Raw genomic sequence first — 22,412 nt, forward strand, 5'->3', positions numbered from 1 at the left:
TAGCATATGACCACTTAACACTGTCTAAGAATAATCTGGAATGGGATGGCTGATACCCCACAACCAATCATCTTCCTATCACAGACATGTAGCTAGCCTGCTCCATCATGCAGCAATAATTTCATTTTCACTAGATATTTTACTAGAAAGTGCTGCTTTCTGGCTTTGCATTTACCTTGTCTGAGCTGTTGAAGTACGAACTCTCGACCACTCTTAAATAAATGGGAAGAACTTGTTGGTTAGTCACCTATAAAAAGTTTGATAAAGTTACTGTCAATGACCAAAAAAGGTAAAAGAAAGAAAAAGATACAAGTGCATATGACTATAGGGGTTAACCTCCATACTTACTTTGTCAAATTTTTTCAAAATTTTCACAAAAGCAAGCAAGTTTAAGTTCCTGAAAAAAGTACAATGGAATTACGTTAAAAATGAGTTTAGATACTTCTTTCAAATTAGATCATAAACTATAAGTGGTAAATTCAATGTAATTGAGTAAAATAATTACCTGTAAGTTTGGAGGTACCCCAATCCTCTGTAGAGCTCAATGAAAGCTCCTCTGATCATTTTCTCAGCATGATGTAGCTTTGTTTTGTTTATGTGCAGTCTACTTCCTTCTACACCATATTTCTTGGATGATTGATTGACCAAATCATCCCAAAGTAGATATGTTATTGCTGAGAATGTACGTGTTGGATTTGTCAGTGGAATGTGAATTCTTAGATTTTTCCCCTGGCAGTTGATAACACGAGTCGAAAGACTCCTGAATTTGCCATCTACTCTCTTCGAACTTATAGATTTGGACAATTCATCTGGTTTTGAACAGTCTTCGTATTGGACATCGCTTTTATCAGACTCATCTGTTGGATTGTCCTGCCCCTTCTCTTGCTCTGCCTTGTCTGTGGTAGATTCTTCATCTGTGGCCAATAAATATGATCAAAATTTTAGTTGGACAATGTAAATCTTGGAAGCATAACACGAATTTCATAAGTCCCATAGCATAAAACAGAAAAGCATGGACTATGTAGCAGTTGAATCATGAATGCTTTTAGCATTTGCATGTCTCAATACTACTTAATCCAGGAAATGATATACAAAATTGTGATTGACTAATTTATCTCCAAGTTTGTCTTGCATGTATGTACTGTGATGCATATAATCAAGATGGAGTCAGTCGATATACCGCAAGAAATGGTGCCTGAGATTGAAACGTCCTCTTTTGAATCTTGAGCAGAGGACCCTTTAGCACGTTCATCCTGGAGTAAGGTTTTGAGCTCTACAAGAATCTGCATTTGTTTCTTCAGTGAGTCGCCTCTCTCAAGAAACTCTACCTCTTTCGCCTTGTAAAATTGGTTCACTTTGTTAAGTTGAAGGTCCAGAAGTATGAAGAACTCTTTCGCTGCATCGGTATCAGCAAATTGCTCGAGCAATTCAGTCTCGTACATATCTCCCTTGCTTGCTGAGGACGCAAGTTTTCGGTGAACCTGATAAATAAGGAAACGAACAAGTAAACGTTAAAGTTAAATTCTTCTTTGTTGGATTGTCACATTTTGCATGTGAGCTGAACTTCGACAAGAAAATGTGAATGTGTTGCTTTTTCAGTTACATAACGCTGGACAAGAAGATGAAAAATGTGACAGACAAATCCAGGGAGGGACAGATTTAGTACTTGAATGACCTTGTGTTCTCTTTGCTGATGTCCAAGCAAAGAAAACTTTCTTAAAGAAGAGAAGGAGAAACAACTTTCTTGTTTTGGCTGCTTATTAACACTTGTGTTTTCAGGGTTGAGGAGATGAATTCGCTTAAGGTCTTTCTTGAGTTGCCAATAATCTACAAAAGCCTCTTTCCATTCAGGGACCAGCTGACCCTCAAATTGCTTAGAGAACTTCACCATCTTGACTCGATTGAGGCGATCGATTTTCTTAGAGCAAATTTGATATGAAGTGATGAATGTGGCAAGGCTAGCTGCTTAGCAGTGAGTGTATTCAAGTTTGAGCCTGTGATCAAATATTTATGGATAGAAAAAGGAATTTGATGTGGGATGCCCAAGAGCACATTCTGTAATATCCTCTACACCTATATTATCCTAGCTCTTTCCACTTGGAAAAAACAGTAGTAGTGCGATTCGCTTCCCCGGGAGCATTACTAAACTTCCTGCCGGATATGGTGACTTCTCAGCCAGCATGCTGTTATGGAAATCTTGGAGACACTGGAAATTTAAAGTATAACGTATAATACTGTGTATGGTCCTCTTACTGTTTAGATAAAGTAATCTGGAAGATGCATTTAAAAAGAATTTTCTTTTTAATGCTACAGGTGGATGTCCCAATAATTTTTTGAAATGTCTTATATTTGGAAAATTCTACACCCCTCTAGGGAATCATTCCCAAAATGCATATCTCTCAATGATGGTAGTGCTTTATATTTTAAATGTTTGGAATTGTTACAATATAAGCGTTTAAAGCACTTATTTCAGTATCCAACGATGAATTGATATTTAAGAGTATAGTATTGAAAATTAAGGCGTGCAGAATCCCCGGTGCCTTTGAGCTCAAAATAAAATGATTTTTTTGACAAACGTAGCCCAGAGCTGAACGCTATTGGGCTATGGTGCATCTCCTCCTAGGCTAGGTGAACTCAATAAATAATTTTATACTCCTAGGTTGTTTATTTTAATACAATTTACAACATTTTTTTAAGCAAAAATAATTTTTTCATTAATCATCAGAAAAAAGCTTTACAAAGGAAAAAAATTTCCTAGTACATCAAAGTACAACTATATATATATATATATGTCACTATTCTAAACTAGCTCTATACAAGTACAATTAGAGAATCACTATTCCTAAAACAATACAATTTGCAACATGTTCATTTGAGAATTTAAAATATTTGGACAGCCGTTTTTTGCCGAAAAATTGCGTCGTTTTCCGTGATCACATTTTCTTATTATCTTTTTTCTTCATATACATCAAATCGCTACAGTAATTTTTCTACAAAAAATCCTAAAAAATGCAATCCAAACACAATCTTGGCATAAGGAATCAACAATGTGCAAGTGGCAGGAATACGTAATGGGAACCATAGCCTCTCACAAAGTAACGGAGGATTATTACCTAAATCATATACTACAAATCACAAAAAGTCGCAAGTACACAAAGGTTGCCACTTATTAGCCAAGCCTGATTTCCACTAAGATTGGGATAACTAGCTAGAAAGGTTTTTTGTAATTATCTTAAATCTCCCACTTCCAGTAGTGAAAGAGCTATTTAATTATGTATGATCTACTTAATCGTGCTAGTGTACTCATGTGTCAATCAAGATCAAGGACATCGACAGGATCAAACTTTTTATGGTTCCATTTGATCGCCTTGGCAGCCTTTGAACTTTACCTGTTCTATTCATCACTAGCTAATTCATGCATGGATTGTCATGTAGTTTATTCACTTTCCAGAGTAAGTATAATGCACTTTGAGTTGTAACTCACTCTGTGATTTCACTGACTTCTTGTTTTAAAATGCTAAGAACATTAACAATGTGGAATTATTTATGAGCACGCAATTTTTTTTTTCCAGGTTAAGCTTCTGCATAAAAAAAATCGAGTATTTGGCTACTAGTGCTGGTATAGTTCAGGTATAATAGGAAAGGAAGGTTCTAAATAGTAATATTCTGCTGAAATAATTCCATCTTTCTGCTAAGTTGTCAGCATATATGATACCCTCCACTACAACAAAATTGTGAAGGATATATATATATATGTATATATAAAAGCATATATTTCTTATATGTCAGCATATATATGAAATATTCTGTTGAAATCGCTAGCCGTGTTCAGTCATTTCTTCTCTATTGAGAAGGATAGCAACATCACAGATGTTACAGAATTGGACTACTGAAAATGCCACCTTAGGTGGCTGACTCTAATGTACGTTATTGTCTTCATTTGGCCAACCCCCACCACCCCAACCCACGAGAGCTAGCATCATCCCTTTTCCTATTCCTATTCTAATTCTAACAATGAACAAGACACATCCTAGAAAGTTATTATTGCAACTAGATTCTTGTTAGGTCAATTTGATGTTTAAAGTACATAATTTGTCCAGGAAGTTTTAGTCTAGTGATTTAGTTTGAGATCCTAAGATTTTGGATTCAAATCTCCTTTTTTCCTCCCCGCTTCTTACTTTCTTGCTAAAAAAAGATAAGTTTAAAAACATCGTAAAAACATTAATTACTTTATATTATAAGCACGAGAGTTTTTTATGCAAATGATATTAATACTTCCTACAAATCTCAAGCACTTTACATCTTCTTTTACTTTAAAAGGGATGATGGAGTCTCCCAGATTTATCTGCAAGTGTTTAATATCAGTTACCTCTCTTTGTAAGAAGATACAGTATATAGCACAACAAAGCTATTAGCTATACATGTGTAGTTAGAAATTTCTTAAAGTTTATTTTGATCTGGAACATACGTATATACCAATCGGTGGGCGATTACATGGGACCATAATAACTGCAGTAGATTAACGTTTTCGTTTTGCTACCAATAAGCAAAAAGATAGAGATTGTTTCTAGATAAAGAAATTTCTTTAACCTTTGTTGTTGGTCCACATTGACATGAGATGTTTCTTTGGTGGCTAGGAAACATGTGGTCAGTTCCATTACGAATGAAGACTAACCAAATCTAGTGCCAAAAATATAGATCTTATTGTCTTTCACAATATCAGCATTTTTTTGTAGAGACTATGGTTTTCCCTTTCATAATTTCATCCACAGCAATGCTAGACATTCCAAAAGATTTGTCCCGAATGCATTCCCAAATAGAATTTCCCAACTTAAACATATTTTTTTTTCTGGAATCATGTAATAAGCAAATTAAATTTCAGCAACAAGTCAAATATAGTTCAATTATTCTCAAAGGGTTTGTACTACAAAATGCAGGATGTAACATGTTGAGTAAATCTTTTTTTTTTTTTAATTTGAAGTTTGATTAGCATACTGTTTTGGTTCTTGATATTACATAGGAATCTCTCTCTCTCTCTCTCTCTCTCTCTCTTATGAATCGTTTTATGGTACAATTTTTTATATTTGAATATAAGTCATTGTAAAAGGGCAAATTACATTTTACCCCCCTGTGGTTTACCCTTTTTTTACATAACCCCCCTATGGTTTCAAAAGCTATACATAACCCCCTCATGGTTTGGATTAAAGTGTCAAAGTGACGGAAATAGTCACTCGTAACGGAACTTTTAAAAATGTCGAAATTACCCTTATAAATACATGACACATTAACCCCCTATGCTTTTTATATTTTACCATATAACCCCCTTATGGTTTAGTACTTTACCATATAACCCCCTTATGATTTTTAAAATATACACATAACCCCCATTGGTTAATAAATAATTTTCAACTTTACATAAGAGTAATTTTGACATTTTACATGACGCCGTTATGAATGATCATTTCCGTCACTTTGACACTTTAATCCAAACCATAAGGGGGTTATGTATAGCTTTTGAAACCACTGGGGGGTTATGTGAAAAAACGCTAAACCACAAGGGGGTAAAGTGGAATTTACCCTTGTAAAAATTGATTCTGTACCAAATTACGACGAACAAAAGAAGGCATGCACGGTAGGGGCACCAAATATTCTAAGGCTTTTCAACCAATGGACCAGGGACAAACCATGCAAGTCATGGGTCTGAGTAGGATGGCAATTTTTCTCTTGTTGCGCCCTTTTGCCCCGCCTACAGTTTCTTTCATCTGCTTCCCCACAGTTTCTTTCATCCGCTTCCCAGATAAATACGTACGGTTGCTTCACATTATCTGTAATTTTATCTTATCTGTGAGGTTTAATGTAAAGTTCTACTTGAACAAATAATATTTTGTGTATGTGCAAGTATACAATTCTACTTGCATAACTAGATTTAACTAGCTACATGGACGACACATGGTGCTGGTCAGGAATTTTTTTTTTCTTTTTTTGGGTAAAAAGAAGTTTGGTGGGTTTGATTCCGATCATGCCCTTGGGATTATAGGTTACGACTTTTTATGAGGAAATTGCCGGATCGCTTATAGGAGTTTTTACAGATCATCTGTCAACATAATTTTTACATTGACAGCGAAATTAAAAAACATGATCTTTTTGTGAGGAAGTAACTTGTTCTTACCAATTGAGTTAACTTATGTTGGTTGGGATAAGAGTCGCCAAAGAATCTAAAGATTAGGGTGAATGGTAGGTTGGGTGGCACGGGGGGAGGGAGCTTGTATGTGTGCGTAAAGTATCTAAAGATTAGATAAGAGTCGCTAAAGTATCTAACAATTAGAATTAGGGATGGAAATACCTATAATATAGAGACAAGATTAAATAATGACAAATTATTTAAAAAATTAATAATCAATGGTAGTTTATAACTCTCAAAATTACTTTGTCCATGACATCCTTATTATTCTTATTTTTTGGTTGAAAGAAAACTAGTCCTGGATTTTGTGTTGGTACACTATTATAGAGTTGAGATTTAAATTGAACAGCAGGCCTTGGTGATTAAAGGAATTCCCCCAAAAAAATAAAAGGAATATAAAACAAAACTTTAAAATGGCGATGCGTATGAATATGACTTAGTGGCCAAACAAAAAACAGCAGTAGAAGCAAGGGTTTGAGGACAAAATTATACCTTAAACTGACGTCAATAGAACTAATGCCTGGGAAATAAGATGGAACATTGAAGTTAATATGTTTCATTTTAATTCGGTCGCCACGTTCTCATGAATTTGAGATTCTCTATTTCTCATGAACGTGTCCGGCCAAATATAATACGGAATAATGTCATAACAAGGTAGAGATTAGGCCTCCAAAGTATTGGAAAGATGATCCTAAGCATACGATTCTGGATTTTTATTCCAGAGAATGCCCTTTAAATTATTGGCAAATGTAAGTTCTGGGAGAATATCCCCCAAGAAAGGAAAAAATTTGTTTTAAATGGATTAGGAACACATCTTTTCAAGTTTTAATCCAGATAAAAATGATTCAGTATAGGGCATATACTTCTTGCAAATACCCTAGAGGTTCTTGCACTGCTCTTAAATCTGAGGTCGCAGTAGTACACCATCTCTGAATAAGGGCAGAATTGAGTGGAACATTAACAAGTATATGCCTCTTTTAGCATCTTTCGGTTTGAATGGTAGGTACAATTTAAACAAGCATAATGTATTAATTTGGACATGGCATGTATGGATTATTTGTTTGAGCAAACGTGTAGGGAACCAGTGACGGAGCGAGGATTTTATTTCCTGGGGAGCCAAAATTATCTTAATATGTTATGTTCAAAATAATGTTCATCTATTTAAATATATGACATCTAAAAATATCAAATATTAACTTTAATTATAAAGGTATTTAAAAAATATATAACTTTTTTTGAAGAAAAAAACTAATTCAAAAGTGATTAATCCATATATATATATATATATATATATATGAACTCTTATAATATAAACTAAAATTGTAAAAAATTGGGAAGGGGGACAACTTTATTTTACACATATTTTTGCGCAATATGAATTAAAATTTTTAAAACTCAAGCCCCCCATCAGCCCCCTTGGCTCCATCCCTACATATATATGAACTCTCATAATATAAACTAAAATTGTAAAAAATTGGGAAGGGGGACAACTTTATTTTACACATATTTTTACACAATATGAATTAAAATTTTCAAAACTCAAGCCCCCCATCAGCCCCCTTGGCTCCATCCCTACATATATATGAACTCTCATAATATAAACTAAAATTGTAAAACATTGGGAAGGAGGGCAACTTTATTTTACGCATATTTTTACACAATATGAATTAAAATTTTCAAAACTCAAGCCCCCATCAGCCCCCTTGGCTCCATCATTGTAGGGAACCATAATCTTGTACAGCAATTCATGGAAGATAACATAGGCAAGAAGAATAAGTTTTGCACGATCATATGGTGTTGAGGCCATTGAATTTGATGAATGAATTAATACCATTTGTCCTCTCGGACATTTTGAACCTTTTGATGATAAACCATGTATTCGTCTAGAGTCATTTTACACAATTCTCATTGGATTTAGGATAAAAAGATTTTAATTATTCTGATTCTCAAAAGATAAGGGAAATGCTGACGATACCATTCTGTATGATGTTGATCAAATTCCACGCGTATTCCTATGCTTTTTTCCTGATTTTTGGAAAAGATTTCACTATTATCTATTAATTTCTTTAATGACTGGACGAATAGAATCTTACCTGTTTCAACATCCATATGTATTTAATTTACAAATCAATTTTACTTTTTAGGTTTACGAATTTCGCAAAATGGAGTAGCTTATAAAGGATCTTCTTTTCTCCGTAATGAAGAAAAAAACAGTGACTAAATTTCAACGGGACCCTAATTGAGATACTTAATTATTACTAAAATCAATAGTTATTGATGATGCACGCATGCCATGCAGCCACAGACCCTTCTTCAGGAATCAAATTCAGTTCTTTTTCGAGGCTTTAAGAAGTTAAGTACCACGTTTCGGGAATCTAATTAAAGTTGGCCATATTTCACTGAGATGTTTCACAAGAAGCTTGGGGAAGGAAAAGGGGGCGAAAAAATAGAAGAGATCTATGGGTCTGGCTACTTGGATACGCAGGATTGTTAGGGCTCGTCAATCATCTCCAATGGCTACAAATTAAAGAAATCGAAGCAAACTATCAACGCATGGTATGGAATTTCTGATTCTTGCTCATAGATGCATGAAAAGACCATTTCTGAATGCATAATTCACCAATGCACATGGTGTAAAGATTTAATGTACCATATTTCATGGTCCGGACTAAAACTCATGTCAAATAGCACGTGTAAATTTTCATGCTCATAGGAGAATGATTAGCCCAAAAAGTTCTTTTGATGGAAAATTTCGTCTCATTTATTACTTCTGCTTGATGACAATGTAACAAGTTTATTAGGATGATTGAGGCCAAGAATTAGAGGTCCTACTCAAATTCCCCAACCTTCCCCCCTTCTTAAGTCTCACCCCTCCTCCTAGAGAATTTTTTTTTTTTTTAAAAAGTATTAGGATGATCATGATATTAAATCTCTCTGATAATAAAAAGGGGTTCGGAATGAATTTATGGTCATCTTTGTCTTTTAAGCACTTATAAAAGTTGACAAATTGCAGAAAAAAATTATGGTTCTATTCAAATCCCCTACTCTTCCTAGGAGGGAAGTCTCACCCATCTCCTGTAAAAAAAAAAGAAAAAAGTCTATTAGGATGGTCATGATATTAAATCTCTAATAAAAAAAAGGTTCGGGATGAATTTATGGTCATCTTTGTCTTTAAATACTTATAAAAGTTGGCAAATTGCAGCAAAAGTTCCTGGAGTCTCTCAATCTTGGGAATATAGAGAGAGATAATCCATTGAACTTGAGCAGAGTTCCAACTTAAGAAACCACAGCCGTGTACACTTCAAATGTTATTAGCGAGGGGCCCGTTTTGAATGGAATTCTCCACATCTTGGTTGATTTGGGGATTAAGTTAGATTTATATGATGATTAGGATTATTAAAGAAGTAGCAAAGAAAGTTGGGAGTTCATGAACTCTGGCTGCCCTAGGAGGCTCAAGGGTAGGCATGGATAAAGCTAGCTAGTTGGATTCTAAACATAAAGGAGCTGTTGATTAAATTATAATTACGAGTAAATGATTACTTATGTCACGTGTAGTTAATCCTAGCTTAAGACTTTATAGAATTAAATACCACGTTTTACAGTCTAAATCATCCTGTCCATAAGATATTGGAATATTGCAGGAAAAGAAGGAACAACTTACGTGCAAAATATCTACAAAGCTGCTGCTATATTAAACAATATAGGACGCTTATCTGGATAAAACTCGACATGGTACTGAGTGGGATATTAAAAAATTACCAAAAAAAAAGGAAAAAAAAGAAGAAGAAACAGTAGCCACAAAGATGAGCTTCGTGAGTTCTCCTTGACTATCTATATTCATTATGGTGCCACCGTACCAAGGGAAGGGAACTGGCAAATAAGAACTGAATGAGTTGCTTTATGGAACCAATGAGTCTCAAACTGAAGCTAATTCTTATTCTTGTTTGTTGTGTTCTTAAATGACATTGCTTACTTGGATTAACCATTGTCTGCAGTAGTTGTAGTTTATAATCATTCGGTTATGTCAATTGTTTATGTGAATTGTACCAAATTAATTTTCTTTTTATCAATTCAACAATAATTAGCATGAAAAGAAGAAATTGTATATTTAACAATATTATTGTTACTTGTGCTCGCCTTGGTCCTGTAATTAGCTAAACCCTTACTTTTAACATGAATGGCAATTCCATCATGTTTCATTTACATAAATTTTTGTCAGTTAGCACTCCACTAAGCTATTAGCTACATGGCTAAGTTTGGTCTTTGAAGGTAGAAAAAGAAGGGGAAAATAATTCCCTAATCAGCACCTTCATCACCTGACAAGAAAAGTGAATGCAAATCTTGTACTTGAGGATAACTTCAAAACACAAAACGGCCGGGAACTAGTCCAGTCCAGGTCCTTTCATCAAAGGAAAGGCCGAAACATGTGTAAAAAGATTATTGTTTCTTTGACTTGGAAGCCCATAGTGGCACAACCTCAAACCTTCTTCAAAAGCTTTGAAACTAATTATGCTTTGACAGATGATGAATGCCAACTGGCCGAATATGCAAGGACAATTATCATAAAAATTAATATATGTTATCCTAAGAAAAGTTATGCACTGTGAAAAGTTCGTAATTTAGCAATCAACACAATTACTTTTATTGTTGTTCAGACGCAAATGTTTTCATCTGTATAATTTGCTCATTCAGTCACTTCAATTGGCTGTTTCTGAAACCACGGAAAGGACTTTCCTGTTATGCTTCCTTACCTTATAAACGTTACGTACCAAAAATTTCCTGCTGATACGAATCCACTAAACGATTATGCGTTAGTCATCTCTTTGTCCAAAAGAATTGTTTAATAGTTGCGTAACGTCTCATGGCAATATTGGCTCGACTATCCACTAGAATTTTTTATGGCAATAGAATTTTTTATGTTAAAAAAATTAATTAGTCAAAAACTGGTTCTAATTGCTACGTCATCTAAAATATAATGGACTAGCGCTATAATGGACTTTATTAGTTGAAAACATGTCTCTGTATGTACTTTGCATAACACATTACTTACAACAATGTGTGTGTGTGTGCGCGTGTTTTTTTTTTCTTTGTTGAAGGGTACTAGACGCGAACTCTTATACGGGGAAGAAGAAAAAGAAAGAAATTGAGAATCGAGCATTTCAATGTCATCTAACTAATGTTCCTATCAATTAAATTGGATTTTGAGAATAATGTACGACATATGTTAGATAAAATGTTGTCTCGAAAAGGCCAAGTTTACACATAAAAACTCTAGAGACATGCAAGGATGGATGGCTTTGACAAAGCAGGCCGAGTTGCGTGCTTGGCCAATCAAAATGTTGCAATTCCGCAGTGTCTTTAGTCCCAAGTGTGATCTTGACCATTTGATACACAGCGAGCAGAAAGCACAGTGTGACTGATACATGACAAAAAAGGCACAGGTTATCTCATTCAATTTTCAGGTGCTAATGATGCAATACCATTATATGATCAATCTTATTTTGATACGTACGTCAATCACAGAATTGATTAAAAGTTTTAATTTTCCAATTCAAAGGGATTAGAAAGCCTTCATGATGTGTTTAAGCTGCTGAAATCATAATGCTGAATTGATTTCTTGTGCGTAGTAAAGCATGGACTCCTGCTTGATTGTGTTAAGAACTACGTACTATTTAAGCCCAGATGTAATTCTAAACAGCTAAATAAGTTGGCAAAGCTAGGATAGAATTTTGCCAATCGCGGATGCTGTAGTTTACATATCCTTTATGAGTAATTGTTTGCACAAAAATAAAGGTTGCGTCATAAATATATTTTTCTGAACCTTTCAATCTTCTCAACAATCTTTTTATATTACACACATCATATCATAAAAATTATTACAATATTAATCTAAAACTTTTATCAAATAATCTTATATTCAAACACACTCCTTATCGTGTCAAGGATGGCAATTTCACATTCTATTGACTTATATAGTTACTGGAGGAAAAATGGTATTCTCACAAACTTTCCACTTGAACTAGACTCGTTTTAGGTTTTTTACTATCTTGCAATTTTAAAAGCATTTACCCCTCACATGATAGACTCTCATTTCTCAGTCATTTTTATATGTTTCATTAACACTAACAAATTGATTCTTATTATGACCGAATCATTTTTACTTTTTCAGTGCCGATAGTGATCTTAGTATATGGTTTCAGGGATTTAAAGGACTAAACGTGTCAAGAATTAAAAGCAGTTAAATTGATAGGTGCATATGAATAATTGGCAAAATTGGTTTGGGATAATTTCAGAAACCTCCCTTGAGGTTTCATGAAATATCACCTAGCTCCCCTAAACTTTTTAAAATCTCACGTAACACCCTTGAAGTGATAGTAGGGCCATATAGTAACATCAAAGGTGATAAATTGTTAATAATACCCTCATATTTAAATTTTCTAATCCTGTTTTTCTTTCTCTAAATTTTCTACTTTTCTTTAACAATGTCTATACAAACATATTTATTTATATATGTATATTTATTTATATATATATGTATAATTGAATTGCAAATGTCAATGAAATATAGGATTTAATCGATGCAATATTCAATGCATTTGGAGAAGAATAGCTGCAAGTTCTTTTTATTTTTTTTTCTTTTTTGGTGTTTCACAACTTTATTTATTTATTTATTTATTCCTATTCATTTAGAGCGCAAGAGAAATAAAGTAATTGAAACTCTGAACAGTTTTTCAAAGTCTGACTTTTTCTATAATAAAATTTTCATATTTCACACCCATAAAAAAATCTGTCTATTTTGAGTAAATTTTTTGTATGATATTGAAGTTGAATTTCATTTATTACTAAGTTTTTTTTTGCTCAAATGTATGATTTTACATGATAATTATCTTCAACGCTATGAAGGGTTTTATTTGTAAAAATGGTTTAAAAAATAGTATTTGCTTTTATACTCTTTTCCTACTGTAGAAGTGACTATTGGCTGTAACATAAAATCTTACCAATTTTTATCTCTCCACTTTTAAGATGATTCCTATTTAGTATTTTTTTTTTTTTGGTTTGTAAAATGTTCATTTTTTTATAGTCTAAGGGTATTAAAGGCACTAAAATAATCTCTCTCCTCGAACATGAATTTTTTAATATTACTTTTGGTTAGAAGGGCTTCCAATGTTACCAAAATGTCAATTCAAGGGGTGCTAAGTGAGATTTTGAAAACCTCAAGGGAGCTAGGTGATATTTCATAAAATCTCGGGGGAGGTTTATGAAATTATGCCAATTGGTTTCCACTAATATAGCATACTCAACTAAATCTGTTCTTGCAGGGGAGAGCGGAAAAAATAAGATAAGAACGAAAATAACAGGTGGATCTAGTCCCTATCACAGTGACCGAATTGTCGAATTTGTCAACTTAAGTATTAGAGGTGAGCTGCTTCTCTAATTAATTACCAAGTTATAAATTATAATAAACGTTGTGAAGAAAAAACCTGCACTAAGTACTAGACGAATTCAAAACTTGACAGCTGAAAGTTAATAGGTTACAAGAATGGTCAACCTATTCTACTGCTGCTACTGCAAAGTTCATTGATTACATTTGGATTGAAGGTGCTACAAGCAGTGATTACTCTTGTTTGACCCAGTTCATGACTTCAAAAATAGAGAATTAAAAGATTTTTGCTGGTTTTAGCACGAATAAAAGAGCTTATTTAAGCTTTCCAACACGTCAATTTTCCAATGTTGGGTTTACGTTCGCTTCCAAGTTTAAATTAATTTGAGTGAATGTCCATCTATATCTACCTATTATATAGGGTTAAATGCAGGAAACCCCATGAACTTTTATAGCCATTGCACAATACACCTCGAAATATGTTTATAGGCGCTTTACACCCTAAGAAAATGACCGTGGACACATTTCACTGTGAAACAAAGCGCGTGGCTTGCACCTTCTATCCGTTGAATTGACTGACAGAATTGCCCTCTTTACCATCACTTCTCATAATTTTTCCCCTTGAAGATTGGTTGCTAGTTATCATTTCGCAAAGACCAAAAGCAGTCCAATCCACCATCAACGCCGGTTCCACCACTTCTCCTCCTCATCCATGGAAGAAAAAAAGAAAAACAAGAACAAGAAACCAAACACCAGCACCCAAATGATCAAACCTCCAAACCCACCACCTCATCAGACCTTGCATTCAAGCCTAGCTCTGAAGTTAAAAGGCTTCGGTTTGGTGGTCAGTTTATTGTTAAATCCTTCACAATCCGTAGCGCTAGGCCTCTTGAATTCTTGCGCCTCCTCTCACTTCCACCGACACTCAACCTCAACCACCACCAAAACCAAGAAAAGACAAACCGGTAGCCGCCTTTTCCTTCAACTACCGCTTTCTTGCCGACAAATTTCACGATCTTGGCTCACCATGCATGGCACACTGACGGACGAAGGGAAGACAAGGACCCTCTTTATCTTTCTTATATACTGGGAGAACGAAGGATTTTCTACAATCTATGAAACCGAAAGAAGGGGGGTGAAGCTCTCCGTTCCTGGTTCTCCTGTAGCTGGATAGTTCAACTTTCCGTTATCAAAGCAAAGGCAGGAGGTCCCGTCAAGCAGCCAAAGCAAAGCTTATCACACTTTTCTTGACATCTCATCTCGGCCCGAAATTACGTAAATAAGAAAGAAGCGGTGGCACTTGAATCGCAGGTTCCGAAAGTGCCGAGATTCTTTCCTAGGCTAGGACGTGCTGCTCGAAGCTCCGGCCCCCCTTGAATGCTTGTATCTTTTTCTTTTGCGTTGCCTTCAGTACGGGAGAGTCCAACCCGTCTTTGTTAAATGGCATTTACTTGTTGCTTTGGCGCTTCCGTTGCTGCTTCAAGACTCTCCTTTTAGTTACATGTTGCTCTGATAAATAACTCGAAGGGAGGGATTTATGTCACCACAAACAGAGACTAAAGCCCCCTTGTCCCACAGGAAATGATTGAACAGCCTGCCCATGGTCTGCTTGGCCTGGGGACCAAAAAAGTCTAAAGTGGTTGTTTTTGTATTCGAGTTTGAGAATATGAAGGCTGCTGTGGACCGAGTTTGGCTGCCAGAAATCCCACTTGGGGAAGTAAACAAGAAGCTTACAAGGGGTCAGGCCGGATGCAAAATGGCTAGATTTAAATTCAGGAAAGGTGCCATTACATTTTATGTTTATGCAGTGAGGAGAATTGGGAACATGGGTTTTTCATTTGCGGATGATCTGAGGACAATACTGCAATCTGTGGTTGCACTCAATGATTGCTTGGATCAATCTTTGGTTTTTCATTTGCCCTGTACTTTCCGCCGACATAATGGGTTTGATTGGGAAGATGGGTGTTTTTGTCCGTTCAATTATTATTTGAGGATAAAGTTGTCATTTGCGTGATAAAATAAACGGTGTGATAAGATCCGTTACTTTTTAGTGAAGTTTGGGTGCAAAGTGCTTATAAACATAATTTGGGGTGTATTGTGCGACGGCTGTGAAAGTTCATAGGGGTTTTCTGCATTTAACCCTATTATATAAGAAGAAAGTGGAGTTTCTATAACTCCAATGATTGTCAAGTGGATCCCTCTCATTTTGGGCTAATTCCTTAAAATATACGTATAGAAAAAAATTATCCGTCAAATGCACATCTGACTGAGGGGCTTTCTTATTCTATACGGGCCGTGCTGACTCAGTACGGCCGGATCACAAAAAAATCTACCCGGTCAACATCCAATTTGGGCTGAGCATTTGTGTCAGCGGACGTGCTGACTGGGCACGTCCGCACCTGACACAACAGCATAGCAGCTCCTCCTCTGCTTGCATTCGTTCCTTCAGTTTGGCTTCGGATTCATACAGGTTAGTAATTTAAATTATTATTACAGCATTTATTAATTACATTATTTATATTATGTTAATTAAACATGTTAAGTAATTATGTTCATTATTTATATTATGTTAATTAAACATGTTAAGTAATTAGGTTAGTTATTTATATTATGTTAATTAAACATGTTAAATAATTATGTTAATTATTTATATTATGTTAATTATTTATGTATTTACATGTTATATTATACTGTCATCAAATGACATTAATTAAACTTGTTTTCTGCATTGTGTGTTGTTGTTATAGTTTATTAATTAATAGTTAATGTAAAGTGTGATAATTTATTTATAATTTTACAATATTGAAGTGTTAAAAAAGAGTTAACTAGTGTATATAGTGATATAGTGTTGTCGACTACGACTTATTGTTTAATCGTATAATTTTTGGCGAATTACTATGTACTAATATAATTCATATAGAAATACTAGAAATATCTAATTAAGATTATTGCTTTTTACATGCATAAAATATATTAATTAACTAAACATAAGAAATTTTTGGATTGCATAAAAAAATGAAGTAATCTGCAAATATTAATAAAAAAATTTTTGGATTGATATTGATGTAGATGAATAATTCATGTACGTAGTAGGACTTTTGTAAGATATCATATATGCTGCGTGCAAGGTAAAAATATAGTTAAAATAATTATCCAAAATATAGTTAAAAATGTAGTTAAAATATAATAAAAATATAGATGCAAAAATGTTGTCTCGAAAAAATAATTATCCGAATTGGTTGTATTATTATGTATGCCAATCACAATCACAAAGTGATTATAATAATTAATTCCTGTTTAGTAGAATACATGAATCGTTCGTTAATTAACAACTATTATGCATTTAATAATGATTTAATAATAATACATGTGGAAAAGGCATCTAGGGACATGAATCATGAGGTTAGGTTAATGTATTTATTTTAAATATTAATGAAATGAAGAATATTTAGGATTATGGTTAAAATTTAGTTTAATCAGGTTAATTTGAAAATTAAAGTACCAAATTTTAAAGTACCAAATTAAAGTACCCTAACTCTAAAAATCCTAAAGCCTAAAACTTTTTATTTTTTAAATGTTATCCGAGAGACCTTTGTGTCAGCGGATGTGCTGACTGGGCACGTCCGCTGACACAAATGCTCAGCCCAAACTGGATGTTGACCGGATAGATTTTTTTGTGATTCGGCCGTGCTGAGTCAGCACGGCCCGTATAGAATAAGAAAGCCCCTCAGTCAGACGTGCATTTGACGGATAATTTTTTTTTATACGTATATTTTAAGGAATTAGCCCTCATTTTGACACGTGGCCATTCCTTTTCTTTTCTTCATTTTGCTTTGTTTTTTCTTTTTTCACTTTATTTCCTTTCTCCTTTTTGATTAAAGATAATTAAACAAATCCTCATGTACACTGCAGGTTTGTTATTTAGTTTCCACTTTGTACTCCATTTTTTTCCCCTATCATCCTAATTAATCATTTATTCTATTTTTTCTCTATTGGATTAGTTGATGCATTTTCTTTCATTTTTGTCCATAATTAACTAAATGAATGATTTCATTATCGGAGATCAAGAATGGGTTTGATATTTCCATTCTTCCATAGTCCAATAATTATGATTCATGATCTTCTACTTTTAATGTCTCTTTTTGGTATATACTATTTGATATTTTTTTTTGTCATTTTTTGCGTCTTGATCAGCAACCTTTGCTTATTGCTTTTCTCACCTATTTCTTCTTCATCTGACTTTCTTTTCTGCCCAAAATAGGTATGTGATGCTGTGAATATTTTTCCCCAAATCTAAAGAAACATTTTTTTTAGTTTTTTATATTTTATTTATTCTGAAACTACTTTTTGATCTTTTTATTTTTGGAAAAGGCTAACAACAAGACGGGTGGTGATTACATGAAGAATTTTTAGGCTAACAATGAAAGAATTGTAACTACTTTTCCCTCATAAAATAAATAACACCATTATGCAGATACATTCTAATTCTAATTTTTTATTTATTAAAATTGTTATTTGATAATAGGGTGATAGTACTATAGTAGAGGAGAAACAAATCTAATAAATGAAAATCCAAGGTAAACGATGATCAGGAAGAAAAAAATGATGCCTATTAAATTAAAAATTAACCAGAATCTCTTAATTTATGGATAGGTAATTATATTTTAATTTATATAAAGTTTATTAATTGTGAAAAGTGCTTATAAACTGGATAAGGTGGATGACGGGTAAAATAATTGTTGGGGCTAGCAATTTAGAATGTGAAGATAATATTTTATATCTCTTCATTCATCATTTTGAATGACTAGCTTGTATCCATAATAGGTAGTTTATTTTCATGGTTTTAATTTTAGCAAATGATAGCTTGGAAATAAAAGAAGTGCAAAATTAGATTTCAGAATCTTTTACTTAAACTGGTTCTATATGACTTTGTACTCCTATCCCTTTTTATTGCCCATAATGATAGATAATGTAATTAGAGTTTGAGATGATTGTTAGGCATAGAACTGGACATATCATTACTATTTGGCTAAAGAAGTTAATAATATTTTGTCGATTTGACTAGCTAAAACAATTGCAGTTTTCAAAGGAATGCATTTGGTGGGAAGTTAGTATTGAGGCTTTTAGCTTAGAGTGTCACTCTACAAAATATTATTAGAAAATTCTATTTTGATTAAGAAGACATATTTGCAATCAAACAAATTGTTGGATTTGAATTTGCATATGTAGATTTACAAATATGGCAATTCATGTTTTTATTTAAACTTGCTATACGTATTCTATAACTATTTGGTTAGATAATATTTTCATCTATTTGTAATGCTATTATACATGATTTAAATGGATAGATTAACTCGCTCTTTCTCTCAAAAAAGAAAGAAAAATATGCAAGTTTTTATTTTTTTTTTATTGATGTTGAAGATAGTGACAGGTTTTGTGGCGTTCTATATTTTTTCTAATTATTAAAATGTTAGAAACATTATGACTACTCTTTATTTAATTACAACTAAAACTATGCTGCTATTAAACCGATAATGCACTCATAATAGATTTGCTTTTTTTTCTTTTTTGATATCATTACGTACACATAATATTGGTTAAAAATTCTTTTTCCAAATCACAATAAATTGGGGTTAACTTTATATATGAAATTTCTTTTCACAGCAAATTTTAATTATTTTTATACTTAATTTTTTTCCTATATTTCTATTCATTATGTACTAAAACATTTGTTACTATGTATTTAACTAATGTTCTAGAGGGCCTGGCTGTGCATTGCACAGCCGAGGTACCTCTAGTTCTTGATAAAAGAAAAAGTAGAAGACAATCAATGTCAAATTCGCAGTGCTAAGATGCTGGTGGAGTGTGACTTGCCATTTGCCATTAAACGAGTGGGCGAAAACCTTAACTATTAAGGATCTGTTTGTTTGGACTGAAAATATTGTCTAGAAAATATTTTCCCCAACTTCCGTTGTTTGGTCGCTTAATTGCGGGGAAAATCATTTTCCGGTGGAAAATATTTTTCAGCAAGATGTGTAAAACAACTTGGGAAAATCATCTCATTGATGGCTCGGACCCCCCCGGAAGGAGGCCTTCTTCGCCTTCCACCTAAGCTACGCAGGAAAGGCCCAAAGCCAATCTAGGGAACAGTGAAGCTTCATAGGGTCTTTCTGTCCATGTGCAGGTAGTCCGCATTTTCACAGACATGTCTATTTCACCGAGCCTCTCTCCAAGACAGTGTCCAGATCGTTACGTCTTTCGTGCGGGTCAGAACTTACCCGACAAGAAATTTTGTCACCTTAGGACCGTTATAGTTACGGCTGCCGTTCACCGGGGTTAAAACGTCACTCACGTTTTGCAAAATAACTTTTTTCATCCCTCACTATTAAAAGTGTAATTTTACGCTCTTTATAAATTCACATTGGGCAATTTTGGTCCCTACTTAGATTTTCGACTAACTTTTGGTCAGAATTCATGACGTGTCTTGTACGTGAACATTTTTTAAGGATAAAATTGTCAAATCAGTGTGTATATAATTCTATCCATAGTCTCTCACATTTTACAAAATAAATTATCTCGTCTTTCATATTTCACAAAATGATTTTTTCATCCTTCACATTTCACAAAATGAATTTTTTCATTCCTCGTTGACTATATGTATGAGTAGTTTTTTTTTTAAAAAAAAACTCATGTATATATATTTATTTGATCTCACTTAACAGTACGAATAACATATAATATATCTCTATTTAATTTCACTTAAACAGGCTATTTGTAGTTGTACACATGCTATTCAATAGATATATACAGGGGGTTTAAAACTAATAATTTCATTTTAAACCCGTGTATATATCTATTTGATTTCATCATGTGAACCTGTTCAATATTTGTGACCTTTTCTCTTTTCGATAATAATTCATTTATTAAGTTGTATAATAAGATCATCTAATTAATGGGTTCTAATTCGAATTCTATAGTCATGCTAACAATTTGCAGTTTAAATATGAAGTTTCTATTCGCCACTTTTAAGACTAACAATTGAATTACTTGCCTTGTGATTGTTTTAAAATTTGAAAATGCCAATCACTTCTTTTTCTCATACTTTTCATTTCTTTATTTTTTCTATTCAAAATCAATTCGATATAAATACTCGACAATATTTAGGATTAAATATCTTCTTTGTTTTTAATTTTTGAATAAAAGAAAATGAACATGAATAAAAAATTAACAATTTTTTTAAATTCATGTATATATTTATTTGATTTCGCCTGAACAGACTAATTGTAGTTGTACATATGCTATTCGTATTGTTTATGTGAAATCAAAAAGATAGATATATGAGTTATAAAAAAATATTTGTACACATGATCAATAAGGGAAAAAAATTTATTTTATAAAATGTGAGGGATAAAAAATTCATTTTGTGAAATATGATGATGAAAAAAATTATTTTGTGAAATGTGAGAGACTATAGATTGGGTTATGTAAAATTTGATTTGATAATTTTGTCATTCAAAAATTGTCAGGTGCAAGACACGTGGTGGATTCTGGTAAAAAACGAGTCGAAAAGCTAAGTAGGAACCAAATTTGAACAATATAAATTTATAAAAAACATAAAATTACACTTTTAAAAAGTGAGGGACGGAAATAGTTATTTTACAAAATGTGAGGGACGTTTTGAACGATTTTTCCAAACAGCTTCACTTTGCCTTGCTACTGAAAAATTAGCATTTTAACATATATACTATAGAAATACACAAATAAAAACATCTCCAAGAACATCGCATCCACAATATATATAAAAAATAACTCATAAATATACAAAAATAAATTCTATAATATCTTTTTCTTCCATCTTTTACTATCCCCTCCTTGCTCCTTTCTCCCCTCCTTCTTCTTCCTTCCTCGCCTTCTTTCTCCTCTCCCTCCCTTTCCTATTTCTTCCTCCTCTCCCTTTTCCTGTCACCCATCCCTCCCTCCCTCCCTCCCCAGTTTTGGCCTCGACTAGATCGAGACCCTTGGTCGCGACCAAGTCGCTGGCAAAACGTGATTGATCGCGCCCAAAACACGACCAGAAGGTCAAGACCTTTTGGTCACGAGAGGCCGCAACCAAAGGTCTCGATTTGGTCGAGACTAAATTTAGGAGGAGAAGTGCTGAAGGTGATGGGGAAGGGGATAAGGGAACAGGAAATAGGGAAGGAGAAGCAAGCAAGAGGAGGAAGAAGATGGCGAAGGAAGAGGGAGGAGGATGAGGAAGAGAGATGAAGAGGAGAGAGAAGGAGGGAGGGTGGTGGGTGGTGGTGGTGGACTGTAGTGTTAATTTTTAAAGTATCCTAAAAATTTTTAAATATATTTTAAAAACACCTCTAAAAACATCACTAAAACATTTGCAGTAAAAAATTTTCATAAATATTGCTATAATAAAATATTTCAAAAACATTTCAAAAATAGTTAATCCAAACAAAGTGAAGTTGTTTTCCAAATCTTCCTACCATTTGATGTATGTCTAGTTATAGTACCATCGTAAGGGGTCCCACCAGCAAGAAAAAGAGCTTTAACGTGTAAAGAAACGAAACGGAAAGAAGAGGGACATATGACCTATTACTTTTAGAATAATTGACCACCAAGTGAAGTTTAAGACTTTACTTGGATATCGATCAAGAAATCTAATCTCTTGACTTACATTCTAAATTTAGATTTTTTGAAAAAATTTCGCCAACGAATACGTTGGCATCTGTCTAAATCGATGGTGGTTCAATCCTCTCGAGTTTTCCTTTTTACCCCTTTGAATCCTCCCTTTCCCTTAGTATAGAGTAGTAGATATAGAGTAGTAAATTTGTCACCACCTTT

General features: G+C 33.6%; 1 protein-coding gene and 1 pseudogene across 1 annotated transcript; one reads left to right on the forward strand and one right to left on the reverse strand.

Moving 5' to 3' along the window:
• Nucleotides 1-175: 175 nt before the first annotated feature.
• Nucleotides 176-1,956, reverse strand: LOC113757023 (phosphate transporter PHO1 homolog 1-like; the record flags this gene model as incomplete). Its single annotated transcript, XM_027300439.1, has 5 exons — nt 1,667-1,956; nt 1,181-1,481; nt 506-914; nt 349-397; nt 176-247 (listed from the first exon to the last, which is right to left on the reverse strand). Coding segments are annotated over exons 1-5 (1,056 nt in total), but the record flags the coding sequence as incomplete, so codon positions are not given.
• Nucleotides 1,957-2,160: 204 nt separating this feature from the next.
• On the forward strand, nt 2,161-15,576 carry LOC113757021 (annotated as a pseudogene).
• Nucleotides 15,577-22,412: the final 6,836 nt, after the last annotated feature.

This window comes from Coffea eugenioides, unplaced genomic scaffold (assembly GCF_003713205.1).
Source record: "Coffea eugenioides isolate CCC68of unplaced genomic scaffold, Ceug_1.0 ScVebR1_2626;HRSCAF=3690, whole genome shotgun sequence".
Taxonomy (NCBI): domain Eukaryota; kingdom Viridiplantae; phylum Streptophyta; class Magnoliopsida; order Gentianales; family Rubiaceae; genus Coffea; species Coffea eugenioides.